At 43.6% G+C, this 15,571-nt stretch overlaps 1 protein-coding gene and 1 long non-coding RNA gene across 2 annotated transcripts; both read left to right on the forward strand.

Annotated features, from left to right (window-relative positions):
• Positions 1–4,560: 4,560 nt before the first annotated feature.
• Positions 4,561–7,570, forward strand: LOC117043015 (keratin, type II cytoskeletal 75-like). Its single transcript, XM_033142639.1, has 4 exons — positions 4,561–4,905; positions 5,731–5,942; positions 6,437–6,497; positions 7,547–7,570. The coding sequence occupies exons 1-4, from the start codon at positions 4,561–4,563 to the stop codon at positions 7,568–7,570; spliced, it is 642 nt and encodes a 213-aa protein (XP_032998530.1).
• A 71-nt stretch (positions 7,571–7,641) lies between these two features.
• On the forward strand, positions 7,642–12,076 carry LOC117040584. Its single transcript, XR_004425877.1, has 3 exons — positions 7,642–7,723; positions 11,341–11,505; positions 11,970–12,076. It is a non-coding gene; the product is annotated as an uncharacterized LOC117040584 (long non-coding RNA).
• Positions 12,077–15,571: the final 3,495 nt, after the last annotated feature.

Genomic DNA, 15,571 nt, shown 5'->3' on the forward strand with positions numbered 1-15,571 from the left:
GGTATCTAAAGCCATTTGTCCATGCTGCCATGCAACCAGTCCATGCAGAATGTAGGCACCCTATATACAGAAATGAGCAAACCAGTGATATTTCAGGGAGCAGGCTAGCAGGCGGGGCCCATTACTCAGGTCATAGGTGCCTACCATAGCTGTCAACCCTCCCCTTTTTTGCCTTCCCTTCTGGGGAGGCTGTCAACCTTCCCTATTTCCAGCTATGGCTGGAATAAGGGAATTTCCCGCAAAAAAGGGAAAAGGTTGACAGCTATGGTGCCTACCCAACATAATACATTGTTGCTGTATGTATGCTTTATTTTGTTTTTTTTATCTTACATTTTAGAAATGTACAGCCAGGTTTTTTTTCCTTTAAAACACCCCCCCCCCCCGAGAGTGGGGCCCTAAGCTATAGCTTGTTTAGCTTATATGTAAATCCGGCAGTATCTGTTACACTTCCTGGACATTTGGAAATGCTAGTCCTTATTGAGTGTGGGGTCTTTTAGTTGATGGCCATGATCACTGGAACTGGAAACACATGTGCACTGGCAGAGGAAGAGGGAGGCAGGGGGGGCACCGCCCCTGTCACGACGATCCCGGTGGGGTGCCATCACGGCTGCCCCCCCCCGCACTGGGTGCCATGCCCCCAGGATGTGCGCCAGCCACACCCCCGCCTGCTCTCAGCCCCCGGTGCATGAAGCTCTGCCACTGCACACGTGTTTTGGCACTGGTCCAAACGTCAACAAATGAACAAAGCAAAGGATGGCACAGTGGCCACGATGCCCTAAAGGTAATGTCATTTTGCTGTTGCGTGCAGAATCTTTTGGTGCTGGAGGAGACTCTTGAGAGTCCCATGGACTGCAAGAAGATCAAACCTATCCATTCTCAAAGAAATCAGCCCTGAGTGCTCACTAGAAGGACAGATCCTGAAGCTGAGGCTCCAGTACTTTGGCCACCTCATGAGAAGAGAAGACTCCCTAGAAAAGACCCTGATGTTGGGAAAGATGGAGGGCACAAGGAGAAGGGGACGACAGAGGATGAGATGGTTGGACAGTGTTCATGAAGCTACTAACATGAGTTTGTCCAAACTGCGAGAGGCAGTGAAGGATAGGCGTGCCTGGCGTGCTCTGGTCCATGGGGTCACGAAGAGTCAGACACGACTGAACGACTGAACAACAACAGCAGAATCTTTTCACAGCAGAGTAATGGTGCAAATCTGCATCCTTACCCCAAACTCGCCACCAAAATGAATGAAGTCTTCAGCAACTCCCACTGGGTCTAAGGGCCAATTCATATACACAGCATAAGTGCATACATGATCCGTGTGGTTATGGAGTGCAGGAAGGAGACGCCTTCCCCACCACAAGCATAACCTGCAATGAGAAGCAGGGTGGATGCGCATTTGGGCTCTGGTGCTCCTGACAGGTTATATTATGTGGGATAATATGGCTGGGATTAATGATGTGGCTAAGACAGGAAGAAGAGAGAAGCAGCTGCCAAGTGGGAACTCATGTCAAAGCAGCAGCAAAATTGAGGATGGGGGTGATGACTTGGAAACTGGAGGGGAAATGTGAATACTTGTACAATTATAGTATGTAAAAACATGTACAGCTAGAACATTTTTGAGTGATGGGAGGAAATCCCACTGGCGGATCTGGAAACTCTGCCAGTGTGCCCACCAATCGGAAGTAGTGCTGGTGACAACAATGAATTCACAACAAGAGGGACATGCACCTCTATGGCTACATACCCAACCAGAGTGGCCCCAATCCATCAGCCCCGGTGGCACAGCCACCACTGTCAGTCTCCAGGCATTCCTATAGCCAGCAGTTCAATACCCCTTCTGTTACTCACAAGTACCATTTTGGAGCAACGCACACAAAGAGAAGCCCCATCGGGGAAAGCACTGCATGGACCAAACAGACCTTTTGTTCCACCGACTCTTCTGGCAACTCCTGTGACCAACTCTTGCTATTTTGTCCTATAGACAGTCCTGCCAAGAAGTATCTCAGCATTACCCCTCACAGGACACATTCACACATTTAAATCCCTATGATACCACTCTGAGCAGTCATGAGAGCTGTAGTTTGTTAAGGATGAGACCCCTAGATGCCTCTCACAAAGTTACAATTCGCAGAGTTCCCCGAGAAGAAAAGTTGCTTGTTAAAGCCCCCTCTAGAAACTGTAGCTCACTTTCCCTATCCTGGTTTGCTATATCCCAGGCTTCCTCAACCTCGGCCCTCCAGATGTTTTTGGCCTACAATTCCCATGATCCCTAGCTAGCAGAACGAGTGGTCAGGGATGCTGGGAAGTGTAGTCTCAAAACATCTGAAGGGCTGAGGTTGAGGGAGCCTGCTATATCCACTATTGCTGATAGTTGGACCAGTTTAGGATTCAGCATAGCTCTTTGACCAGACTAGCTTTGTCCCTTCCCAGCTCCAGATTAGGAGAGTGGATTGCTCTGTTAGTCCAATGCAGCTAAATAACCAAAACTCTTGTGGAACCTTACCGACCATCAGATGACCATCAAATGCTAATATGCCATAAACTTCCACGGGTCATGAAATATACTCGGAGTCAAGTGTGAATTTCATGCTCTTTATTCAGCTCATAGTAGTGAGGAATGCAGTTCCCCCAAAACGTTAACTTTATATACACTATTTACACAATGGGCCCCACGTGATTGGCTAATTCCGGGATACTCCTGTATGCCAATCGGGTTGCGGATTCACTTCCACCTGGAGCTGGATTGGGTAGCTCCTGCGGACCAATCAGACTGCTGCAATCTCAATCCTATTGTTCTAGGACCAATCAGACTGCTGCAATCTCAATCCTATTGTTCTAGGACCAATCAGGCTGCTGCATTTTGGATCCTATTCAACTCAGTACATAACAGGTCACATTCACACAATACATTTAAGCACTTAATGGCTTCCCTTCAAGAGTCTTGGGAACTGTAGGTTGTTAAGTGTGCTGAGAGCTGTTTTCTTCTTCATAGGGGATTGCAGTTCTGGAAGGGGAATAGGGAGCATTGGGCTGGTTCTGCCTTTGCATATCCATGTGACAGGACAAAAATCCATCTATATGATGAAGGAAAAGGTGTGTGGCTGGCTGCGAAATTGACTAGATCCAGGGTATGGTGCCCTACAGAAAGTTTCGGACCACAACCCTCATCATACCTGGTCATGAGCCATGCTAGCAGTGGCTGATGGGAGCTGGAGTCAAACAAAATATGGAGGGCACCATATTGCTCAGCCCTGAAATAGACTTTTGCCTCTCTCACACACAGTTCCAGGCCTCAAAGTAACACCCAATGGAACTGCTCAGCAGCTGATCTGGTACTGATGAAAGAATTATAATTAGCATATAAAATGTAACGACTTTCCCTTCACAATGAAGTATAATTAACATAAAGAATTCATCATCAGAGTTTGTTGGTAATTACCATGAGCTTAGATGTCTCACTCCATGGTTTATTATAGTTCTAAGAAGTAACATAAAAACGTAACTGGCATAATTGACAGTAGATCAATACAACATATAAGATCAAAGGGCATAATAAAACAGCAGGTAACAATAGCCAGTTATAAAAAGTCAAATTAAATCGAGTCATTATTTACCTGACAGGTGGATCCAATAACATCTGACATACTTCTGAGTAATCATGCACACTGGATTATGCAACACACCTTCAGTTTCTCTCTATAGAAAAAAATGTTTGTGATGGTAAGCAGTGTGCAACAAATTCTACACATTAGGAGGAGCACAGAATCACCCCCCCCCCAATGAAGTTGCTGAATTATACAATGGCAGACCTTGGGATCTCAAATTTCAGTGGTACCCTGTGTAACGCCAAAATCAGGTTAAGAACAGACCTCCAGAACGAATTAAGTTCTTAACCTGAGGTAACACTGTACCAGGAATTAAAGCAGTAGCCACAACACATAATACTGTTCTTCCACCAAACTGCAGATGATCCCATGGCCATCTTCATTAGTCGTATTGGTTGGGCCAGTGACTTCTGCCCGGGCCCAAATCAGAAGCAATCCAAAACCATATCTGATTCTTGACACTAAGATAATTATTATTTTGACACGGAACTATGCTTTGCCCTATTTTTGTCCTTGTATTCCTTTGAATACAACTCTCCAGCACTTTTGATATAACAGTAATATATACAAAGGTGTTCTCTCCCATAATAAAGTAAAAAGAGCCAGAGGTATTGATGTCAGACAGACCATGAAGATGCCTTTTGGGATAACGTTTTTAACAAAACTGTAATTAGAGTTAGGAGGCAGATTAATTAAACAATATCCTCTCATGACAATCTTGCAAGCCATGCATTTGTTTTGTTTTGTATTTTATTTTATTTTTGAGTTCTCTTCTGTGCCTAGCGCTGTGTTTTGCCGGCGGGCATACCAACCACATGAGTCCTGATGTTACCCATGCAACCAAGCCCAGTTCCTCCAACATATAAAAGAGAGGCCAGCTCCAAGGTCTTCCATCACAGCTGCTGGGTCTCCATCTCTACGTCCTCCTCTGCAGTCGCGTCCGCAACAATAAGGCAACATGAGCCGTCAGCTCTTAGTAGGCAGACAACGTGCCAGGAGCCCCTTCGCCAAACTCTCCACAAGTAACTCAGCCTCCCAGTTTCATCCTGGCAGCTACAGAAGCAGAAGTATGTCTAGGATTAGTGGAAGAACAACATTCCTGTGTGGAGGCTACAAGAGTGGCACCTGTGGAGCTGATGGTCCAAGTGTGCATAGAAGATACAGCATCCATGGGGTACATGTGGACCCGCATCTGCTGGAGCCTTTCCATGTGGACATCTGCCCTGAGATCCAGAAAGTGAGACAACAGGAGATGGAGCAGATGAAGAACCTTAACAGCCAATTTGCTGATTTCATTGATAAGGTGAGATCCGAATGGGAGGCTTTTGTTTCACCACCAGACTATTGCCATAGCCAGTGCTGCTGGGAATCATTCAAGTAATGTCTAGCCTGGTCCTGGTATCTGCAATAGGGGCAGCTGTTGGGTTAAGACTCCTTGTCCTTGTACAATGGTGAAACTGGTGCCATACTCCTTATTTCTGGAACAAATCTCAGGCCCAACCCTAGCAATGCAGCACCACCACTGCTTCAACACAGATGGTTGCCCTCTCCTGTCAATATGGTGACCACTGAGGTGCGCTGCTGGAGTCCATGAGTTGCAGGATCTGTTCCAGCCTTGTGCTGTAGCATCTATAGGTGGGATGGATCATTGCTAGACCTCTTCTTCCTTACCCTCCTCAAAGCATACTAGTAAAAGATCTATCATCTGAATCGAGTAGCAATTATTTCCATGTGAAAGTTTTACCAAAGTTGACCAAAAAGTGATTAATTAGCCGAGTACATTTGTTATGAGCTAGTAACTTGGGTGGACTTATTTGCAAGGTCGATTTAAAGCCTTGGAAAACAGTTGGCATATGTTTGCCTTAATCTTTTCTATGCACTAAGCAAACCTTTTTTTAATATATAGATTAATCCTTGTTTTGATCTCTTTGCTTCCGATATTCTCACAAAGGCCTTTATTTTCTTATCTAGTTGCACCAATCCATTTTGCGCCTTTGCTAAACCACTAAATTTGCAGCCATGTTGTAATATAGATGTACCCTGTGAAACAGTATGAGCTGTAAGCATTGCTAGGTAATATCTCAAAATCTTCTTCATATCTATTCATTTGCTTTATGTTGGATTTCAGGTGCAGTGCTTGGAACAAGAGAACCAGCTGCTTGCAACCAAATGGTCCTTCCTACAGAAACAAGCCAAACCACCCACAAAATGTCTGAAATCTCTTTTCGAGCAGTTCATTTGCAACCTGAAGAAGCAGCTGGATCATTTGCTGTGTGAGAAGGGAAAACTGGAGACGGATTGTGAGTGTTCAAAAGAGGAGGCTGAGGACTGCAAGTGCAGGTGAGTTGACATGTTCATGGAATCAGCTGTTCTGGAATTGTGCAGAGAAAGGAAATGATGGCTCTAAGAATGTAAAGGGTTTTTCCATCTTTTCTCCATAAAATGGCTTTTGTCCTTCATAAATGGAGACTTAACAGAATTGTGCTTATCTCCTGGGTAGTGATAAAACAGGATATCAAATCCAAACTCCTCCTCTTCTTCTTTGTCTTCTTCTTCATCATCGTCTTCTTCATCATCGTCTTCTTCTTCTTCTTCTTCTTCTTCTTTGTCTTCTTCTTCTTCTTCTTCTTCGTCTTCTCATATCTTACTTGTGGGAGTCCAGAGACATGGAGTCTACTTGTGGAGTCCATGCTGTGGGAACTGGATGCTGGACTCACTGGGCCTTCGCCCTAATTCAGATGGGCTCTTAATATGTTCTTCTGTTCTTAGTAGTGAATGAAATACTGAACTGATCACCACCCCTTTGTAGTTTCATTTTAATTCCTACCTTACAGGTATGAAGAGAAAGTGAACCAACGCTGTGCTGCAGAGAACAAATTCGCAGAACTCAAGAAGGTAAGAGGAAGAAGCCATTGGTATAAAATATAATAATAATAATAATAATAATAATAATAATAATAATAATAATAATAATTTGTTTATACCCCACCCATCTGGCTGGTTTTCCCCAGCCACTCTGGGCAGCTTCCAATAAAAAATTAAAAATACAATAAAACAGGTATAGCCTGCTGAAACATTTCAATTTAAAATAATGAGGTTTTCTCCTCATTTCAGAAATACTGTAACTATGTTTTAAAAATGAGGAATCTCCCCATGGTTTATGGATTATTGGGACCCAGTCAGGCATCATTTTTATTATGCATTCATGATGATTTGTAGTCGTGATACTATTGGGACAGTCATCTGTGATTGTGTTTGCAAAATACTCTTTATACCTGCAAGGGTTTTGGGGTAGACAAACTGTTTCATTTCCGATCAGTGCATACCCTGAAATCACTTGGCAAAATCCTATAACTTTTTAGAAAGTAAACATTCTCCTTTAATTCCATCTTTTATTACTTTGTAACCACTTTGGACATTACCCGGAAGCTGTCTGTGGACAAATGCCGGCTCCCTCGGCCAATAAAGCGAGATGAGCGCTGCAACCCCAGAGTCTATATTTTGAAAAAAAATATGAACGAATTCCTATGCCCCACAGTTAACACAGAGATGCATTTTAAATAAAAGGACACATTCTACTCATATAAAAACAAGCTGATTCCTGGACGTCCGCGGGCCGGATTTAGAAGGTGATTGGGCCACATCTGGCCCCCAGGCCTTAGTTTTGGGACCCCTGCTCTACATCATGTTTAGGCACACTAAGGCCTGGGGGCCGGATCTGGCCCAATCGCCTTGTAAATCCAGCCCACAGATAGTCCAGGAATCAGCGTGTTTTTAGAGTAGAATGTGCCCTTTTATTTAAAATGCATCTCTGGGTTATTTGTGGGGTATAGGAATTCATTCATTCCCCCCCCCCCAAAAAAAATACAGTCCAGGCCCCCCACAAGGTCTGAGGGACAGTGGACTGGCCCCCTGCTGAAAAAGTTTTCTGACCCCTGCTCTAGGTGTTTTTGCCCCCTTTCCTTTGAAACCATATCTAAACAGTAGAATATATGGTAAATAACAGGCAAATGTCATCCTTGCAGGATAGAGACTGTGCCGCTTTGACCAATGCAGAGCTGGAGAAACAAGTCAGTCTCCTCTCCCAAGAGATCGAGTACCTGAGATGCATATATCTGAAGGTAAGTAAGGAGACACCCCATGCAGAGACACTCCATATTATCTCCACTTACCGGTAGCCTATACAGTCATACCTCGTGTTGCGTTCCACTCTTGTTACGGACTTTCAGCTTACAAACGTGGCAAACCCGGAAGTGTTTACTTCCGGGTTCGCCACCCGCACATGCACAGAAGATGCGCTCTAGTTGCAGACTTTTCAGGGTGCGAACGGTGCCCCAAAACGTATTAAGTCCGCAATTAGAGGTACCACCATACATCTCAAGGTGCCGTTCCAATCCTAGTAAGTACAGAAGAATAAATGGACAAGCCGGGAAGAAGAGTTTGGATTTGATATCCTGCTTTATCACTACCCGAAGGAGTCTCAAAGCGGCTAACATTCTCCTTTCCCTTCCTCCCTCACAACAAACATTCTGTGAGGTGAGTGGGGCTGAGAGACTTCAGAGAAGTGTGACTAGCCCAAGGTCACCCAGCAGTGCATGTGGAAGAGAGGAGACGCGAACCCGGTTCACCAGATTACGAGTCTACCGCTCTTAACCACTACACCACACCACACTTCAGGAAGGCTTCCTGAAGCTGATTAGCAAATTCCTAAAGCCGGTCTGAATGGAGCAGAGCTGCAAACAGTGGTCCCCACCCTCATAAGAAAAGGTGAATGGTATCCAGGTCTACTCAAGTTATCGTTGAACTTAAGGCAAAAAATAAAACAAAACCCTTGAGTACCTCTCTCCCTCCGTGGCAGTGAGTCATCATCATTTAGATCACTAATAACGTATTGCCATAATGACACCCAAAATTATCTGCCTGAGGTTGCTGCCTCATTTTGCCTAATGATAGGGCCGGCTCTGTAAATTCCAGTGGTTGTTTGCCATTTAGTGGGCATTTTTTGTCTACCTAGCCTGGATTTGCAAGTGAATTAGGCCTACTTTCAGGTTACAATGAAGGTTTCTGAGCAGTGTCATTATGAGATATTAAAATTGTTAAGTCTCTCGCTATGCAAAAAAAATAAAAATGACTCCAAGTGACTTACGGCATATTCAAAAGCTTAAGGCTAGATAAATGCACATTGTAATATAAACACATTCACACAAAAACACATGCAATCCATAGCAACCACAAAGCAACCACACCCAGTGCTTCCCCCCCTTACAAAAATAGGTGCCAGTACTCACCATGAAGTTGTTACAGGAAGTGCCATACTTTTTAACAACAATAAAAAGAGGTGCTGGTACTGCATACCCTTGAAGGGACCTTGGTCCCCTAGGAGTTGACTCCTATGGAATAATAATAATAATAATAATAATAATAATAATAATAATAATAATAATTTTTTATTCCCCAGTCACTCTGGGCGCTTCCAACAAAATATTAAAATACAAGCTTCCCTAAACAGGGCTGCCTTCAAATGTCTTCTAAAAGTCTGGTAGCAAACAAAACGAAACAAAACCTGAGAAATTTTATCTTTGGCGATTTGCTTCTCAAATTCTTTGGATGTATCACTCAAGCTGTATCCCCACTCCCCCAGCCCCCCACCCCGAGACATCATTTGGTTTCAATTGCAAGGACCACCAGCTCTCACAGGAACCTGTCTGTCAAAAGTCCTTCTCAGGGAGCCTTAATCATGAAAGGTGCGGTGCATGGCAACTTGGAAAAGGGACTTTCCTGTGTTGGCACCCCAACTCAAAAATGCTTCTACTTTATTTGCTGAGTTTAATAATAATAATAATAATAATAATAATAATAATAATAATAATAATAATAATTTATTTGTACCCCGCCCATCTGGCTGGGTCTCCCCAGCCACTCTGGGCGGCTTCCATCATATATTAAAATACATTTAAAATATCACGGATTAAAAACTTCCCTAAACAGGGCTGCCTTCAGGTTTTTTCTGAATGTCAGGTAGTTGTTTATTCCCTTGACCTCTGACGGGAGGGCATTCCACAGGGCGGGTGCCACTACCGAGAAGACCCTCTGCCTGGTTCCCTGTAACTTGGCTTCTCGCAGCGAGGGAACCGCCAGAAGGCCCTCGGCGCTGGACCTCTGTGTCCGGGTAGAATGATGGGGGGGGGGTGGAGACGCTCCTTCAGGTATAACAAAATAGGAAATTCTTTCCAGTAGCACCTTAGAGACCAACTGAGTTTGTTCTTGGTATGAGCTTTCGTGTGCATGCACACTTCTTCAGATACCTTCAGGTATACTTAGTCCAGGCTTCCTCAACCTCGGCCCTCCAGATGTTTTGAGACTACAATTCCCATCATCCCTGATCACTGGTCCTGCTAGCTAGGGATCATGGGAACTGTAGGCCAAAAACATCCGGCGGGCCGAGGTTGAGGAAGCCTGCATTAGTCTATCTAGCTCAATATTGCCTACATTGACTGACAGCAGCAATCCAGTTTTTAAGATGGGGGTGGTCCTAGTTCTACCTGGAGATGCCAGGGACTCAGCAAAGCAGATGATCTAGCACTTTGTTCCAGTGCTTCCTTTAACAGGGTCTCATTAGTTCCAGTCCAACAAAAGATAGTTGCACATAAGTCAACAGGTTAAAGCAGTTGCTATTGACTTAAGCCTGATTGGCCTCAGCAGCATCTAAGGGCGATTAACTTTATTTATTTCTTTAATGAGTTTATATGGTGCTCTTTCCCAGAGTGGCTACCAACATTTAAAAACACATGAACTACTGATACAAATTATAAAACAAAACAAAACAGTAGCAGCAGAGATTTTAAGAAAAGAAAGAAGAAGAAAAACCCAGATGATACTGTATAAAAATTTTAAAAAATAATAATTAAAAGAAGACTTTGGGCCATTCAGTTAGATTTTTAAAAACAAAAACAAACTATCAATGAATGTTAAAAACTGCCTTATACCAAGTCCATCAATGTCAGTGTTTATACCAAGCAATAGCAGCTATCCGGGATTTCAGAGAGGGGACTTTTCCAACCCTACCTAATGATGCCAAGGATTGCAAAGCCACATGCAAAGCCACATGTACAAACCTTGGACCTTCCAAGCAGCTCTTCCCCACACCCACACCCACACCCACACCCCAAGTAGCACTTGAAAGCTTTGGCTACATACCAGCAGCAAAATAATGCCATTATAGTTCATCAAAAGCTGGGAGGAGGGCATGGAGGGAAGTTTTACCTGGCACTGAAATGATACCTCACTGGTAAGTGTGTTCCCTGAAAAGGGAGCCACCACTACAAAGGCCCTGTCCCTTATCATCTTCCTCAAAGCCTCCCTCAGATAAAGATCTTTCCCCCATATATTTTCTCCTCTAGAAAGCTGTGCTTGGGCCCAATGCTCACCTGCATGCTCATTGCTCAGTGCCTACAGCACCACGCATGTGTGAATGAGTAACTACAGATTAATCAACCCAAGCTCCAACTCAAAGGCAATGCTTTGCACTGAGGCCAATTCACATGTTCAGCTAAGAGTCACCAGAGAGAGCTGAGCAAGGAAGTAATGATAGCTCAAGCAATGTGTTTGTCCATGCGAAACAGCTGTTAGCATTTACAGATTTGCCTCATTACAACTCTAGCAAAGTTAGCAGAGAGAAGAAGTATTTGAGATAAGGGGTAAAGAACAAACGATGATGCGTTTGGGTCAATATCCTTAGGAGGAAGCTCAACTGGACCATCACACCGGAGATTTGGATGTGGTTGTGAAAATGGACAACAACAGATGTTTAGACATGGACAGCATTATTGCCATCCTCAGGGAAGAGTACAAAGAAATTGTCCAGAGGAGCAAAGCTGAGGCTGATGCCTTTTACCAAAACAAGGTAGGTGCTGAAACAAGGTGGGCGTTGAAGCTTAAACAAAATGTCACAAATTCAAAAAGTGGTCTATTAAAGGGGAAAAAAGTCTTAATGGCACAAGTACTACGCAATCATGATAGGGGGTACTCATTTGCTGAAATGTTTCAGGTTGACCCTCATCCTTCTTCACAAATATTTCTCTGGCTGCTTTTGATATCTTCTCAGTTTGTAGCATTGTAAGACTTTGTCCATTGACTTGTAGCTGTATAAATATGCCAGGACACCAGTTCAGGTGGATGAGTGGGGCTGGGGTGGGGCGTGGGCTCAGAAGGAAGGGTGTGGGGGGACTATCATTGCCACCCTCCCAGAATCTGCTGCATGAGATGGCTGTCTGTCTCACTCTGCCTGACCTGGTCCTATGCTCTTTGCATCTGAACTCTCTCGTTATAGCTGTCCTTGCTAAATAGCCATCATGTTTATACCCTTAGTATGAAGAGGCTCAAAGCAAGAGATGCTGCTACAAGAGAGACCTGAAGAAATACAAGCAGCAGATTTCGGAACTTACAAGGAGGATCGAGAAGCTTCAGTGTGAAATTCAGAGTGTGCAAAAGGAGGTAAGTTTGGCGGTGGACAGGTCAGGCAACCGGATTTCTAAAATCCAAATTCTGCAACAACAAAAAATCTACAGAAGACTAGTGCTTCCCCCCCCCAAAAAAATATTTAGGGGTACTCTCATTTTCCTACTCTCATTGAAATACTTCCCTCATTGACGCCAAACTTAGAGTCACAAAATGTTTAGGAGCATGCATACCCCTGCGTCACCCCAGAAAAGACTACTGCATAAGACTACACATGCAATACAATTTTGTATAAAGTAGTTTATTATTTCTTAATTGTTTCTGTTGCACAATCTGAATTTATGGACAAGGATGCTGCTAGTTTTGAGTAGTATGGTGAATATAGGCAAGACTTAGAGTTAGACCAAGCAGAGATCACAACAAGAACACTTCCAACAACTGAAATATTTTTCTCTTTGAGCAAACAGCCATAAATTATAGTTTGGAACATGCATGATTCCATTGTTGTTGTGGCATGATTCCATTTCATTTGTATGGAAACGAGAATGTTTTGGAACATGCCTATGATATTGTAACATGTAATAGCCAAAAATACAGGTGAAACTCGAAAAATTAGAATATCGTGGAAAGGTTCGTTTCTTTCAGTAATTCAACTTAAAAGGTGAAACTAATATATGAGATAGACTCATGACATGCAAAGCGAGATATGTCAAGCCTTCGTTTTTTATAATTGTGATGATTATGGCGTACAGCTGATGAGAACCCCAAATTAACAATTCCAACTTTGGGGTTTTCATCAGCTGCATGCCATAATCACCACAATTATAACAAGCAAAGGCTTGACATATCTCGCTTTGCATGTCATGAGTCTATCTCATATATTAAACTCCAGTAGCTAATGAAAACAATTGCTTACATAAATGGACTTTTCCACAATATTCTAATTTTTCGGGTTTTGACTATGATCACGTGATGCAGAGAAATGAAGGCTAGCCTGACCAGACCCTGCAGGTTTTAATCTCTTCAATTATAAAGAATTCTGAACCCTCAGATTACACTCCAAGGCAGGATATGTAATCTGGTTTCTGTAGGGGAAAAGCCCAAGGGGGAAGAGGAAAAAGGCCCATCTAGTGACCTAGTATAAATAATACAGTTGATTATGTTTTATGCATCCTTATGTGGGTCCAATTGGCAGAATGATGTAGCCTGTGCAACTAAAAACATAGCTGGCATGAATGCAGTCTTCTACTATTCTGGTGTTGCTCTAGAAGCAGTTAAAATTAGCCCTCCGGAGTGTGCAAAGAAAAAAAGTGATTTAGTGACTCCTGGGTACAAAATGTAGAAAACCAGAGAAGTACAAGATCCATGTGATACAAGTTAGCAACAATCAAAGGGTCTGAAGAATTGTAAAAGAATGAAATTCCCCCTACAGGTATTTTTTAAATGGTGCAGGAACGAGGAATGGATAAAACAAAATAAAAAAATAAAAATAAATCCTTCCAGTAGCACCTTAGAGACCAACTAAGTTTGTTCTTGGTGTGAGCTTTCGTGTGCATGCACACTTCTTCAGATACACTGAAACTGAGGTCACCAGACCCTTAAATATAGTGAGGGAGTGGAGAGTGGTATTACTCAGAGGGGTGGTGGGAATGGGTGATTGGCTAATGGGTGTGGGAAACCTGTTGACGACGGTTAATGTCTGCAATTGGTCTTACAGGAAAAGGCAAGGGGTGAGATGGCTAAAGATAGCTTTGTCATGTATAATGACATAAGAATCCATTGTCTTTGTAAAGACCAGGTCTCTCCGCGGTTTTAAGTTTGGTAATTAGTTGCAATTCAGCAACTTCTCTTTCTAGTCTATTTCTGGAATTCCTTTGTAGTGAGACAGCTACTTTGAGATCTTGTATAGAATGTCCTGGGAGACGGAAGTGTTCTCCTACTGGTTTCTCTTTTCTTGTGATTCCTGATATATCAGATTTATGTCCATTTGGATAAATCAGTGAGTTGTGGTTGATCTTGTTTTCTCATTTGTCCAACCATAAATTCAGTTTGCCACATTTCTGCATCAATTTGCAATTTTAAAGAAGAAAATCCTCTTGAAAATTTGTCAGCATTTAGTTTGCATTTCTTCTTATAGACACATTTTTTGCATGCAGTTTTGACTAATATAATACACTTCTCTCTGTTATTTCCACTAACGTGTGCTCTTTTATCTGCACCTCCCCTGAATATACACATTTTTGCACACGTTTTTGGCATCTCAAAATTCAAAGAAGTGTGATCTTTGAAGAATGGCTGCGTTTCAGCCTGCATATTTTTTTTCAGGAAGTGTCCATTGGGTAGGTTCGCCTTCAAATGAGAAATGAATCAAATTTCTCCACCATCCCAAGCGGGGACTAGTCCAAATTTCTGATGGAGAAATTGAGCCAGTGCAAAACCACCCAAAATCTGTACACCGAAGGGTTTTGGTGATCTGGTTATCTGGCACAAGGAAATGGAGGCTAACCTGACCAACTTCTGTAATCTCTGCAGAATGATGAGCTGCAGAAGGCCATCTGTGATGGGACGGAAGATGGCGACTGTGCCCTGAAAGATGCTCAGGAGAAATATGCTGAGTTGGTGGAGGCCCTTCGGAATGGCAAGGACGAACTGGCATGCCTGGTGTGTGACTACCAGGAGCTACTGAACACAAAGCTTGCCCTAGATATTGAGATTGCAGCCTACAAGAGCCTGCTGGAAGGGGAAGAGAAGAGGTGAGCCTGCAAACTGTTGGGAGAGCAATAGCAGTGGAATCACAATGAAATGTTATGTTAACAGAAAGTTAACCAAGGGTTAACGCGGGTGACGCTGTGGTCTAAACCACAGAGCCTAGGGCTTGCCGATCGGAAGGTCAGCTGTTTGAATCCCCGCAATGGGGTGAGCTCTCGTTGCTCGGTCCCAGCTCCTGCCAACCTAGCAGCTCAAAAGCACGTCAGAGTGCAAGTAGATAAACAGGTACCGCTCCAGCGGGAAGGTAAATGCCGTTTCTATGCGCTGCTCTGGTTTCACCAGAAGCAGCTTAGTCATGCTGGCCATATGACCTGGACGCTCTCTGTATACAAATGCCGGCTCCTTCGGCCAGTAAAGCGAGATGAGTGCCGCAACCCGAGAGTCGTCCGTGACTGCACCTAACGGTCAGGGGTCCCTTTACCTTAACCTTTAACTAAGGGTTAATTTTCCTGCCCACCTAGCAGTTCAAAAGCACGTTAAAGTGCAAGTAGATAAATAGGTACCGCTCCAGCGGGAAGGTAAATGGCATTTCTGTGCGCTGCTCCGGTTTGCCAGAAGCGGCTTAGTCATGCTGGCCACATGACCTGGAAACTGTACGCCGGCTCCCTCGGCCAGTAACGCGAGATGAGCGCCGCAACCCTAGAGTCGGACACAACTGGACCTAATGGTCAGGGGTCCCTTTACCTTTACCTTTAAGGGTTAATATGCACTTAGGGATCTCAAAGCAGTAAATGGGTGTAATA

Source organism: Lacerta agilis, chromosome 2 (genome assembly GCF_009819535.1).
Source record: "Lacerta agilis isolate rLacAgi1 chromosome 2, rLacAgi1.pri, whole genome shotgun sequence".
In the NCBI taxonomy this organism is placed as follows: Eukaryota; Metazoa; Chordata; class Lepidosauria; order Squamata; family Lacertidae; genus Lacerta; species Lacerta agilis.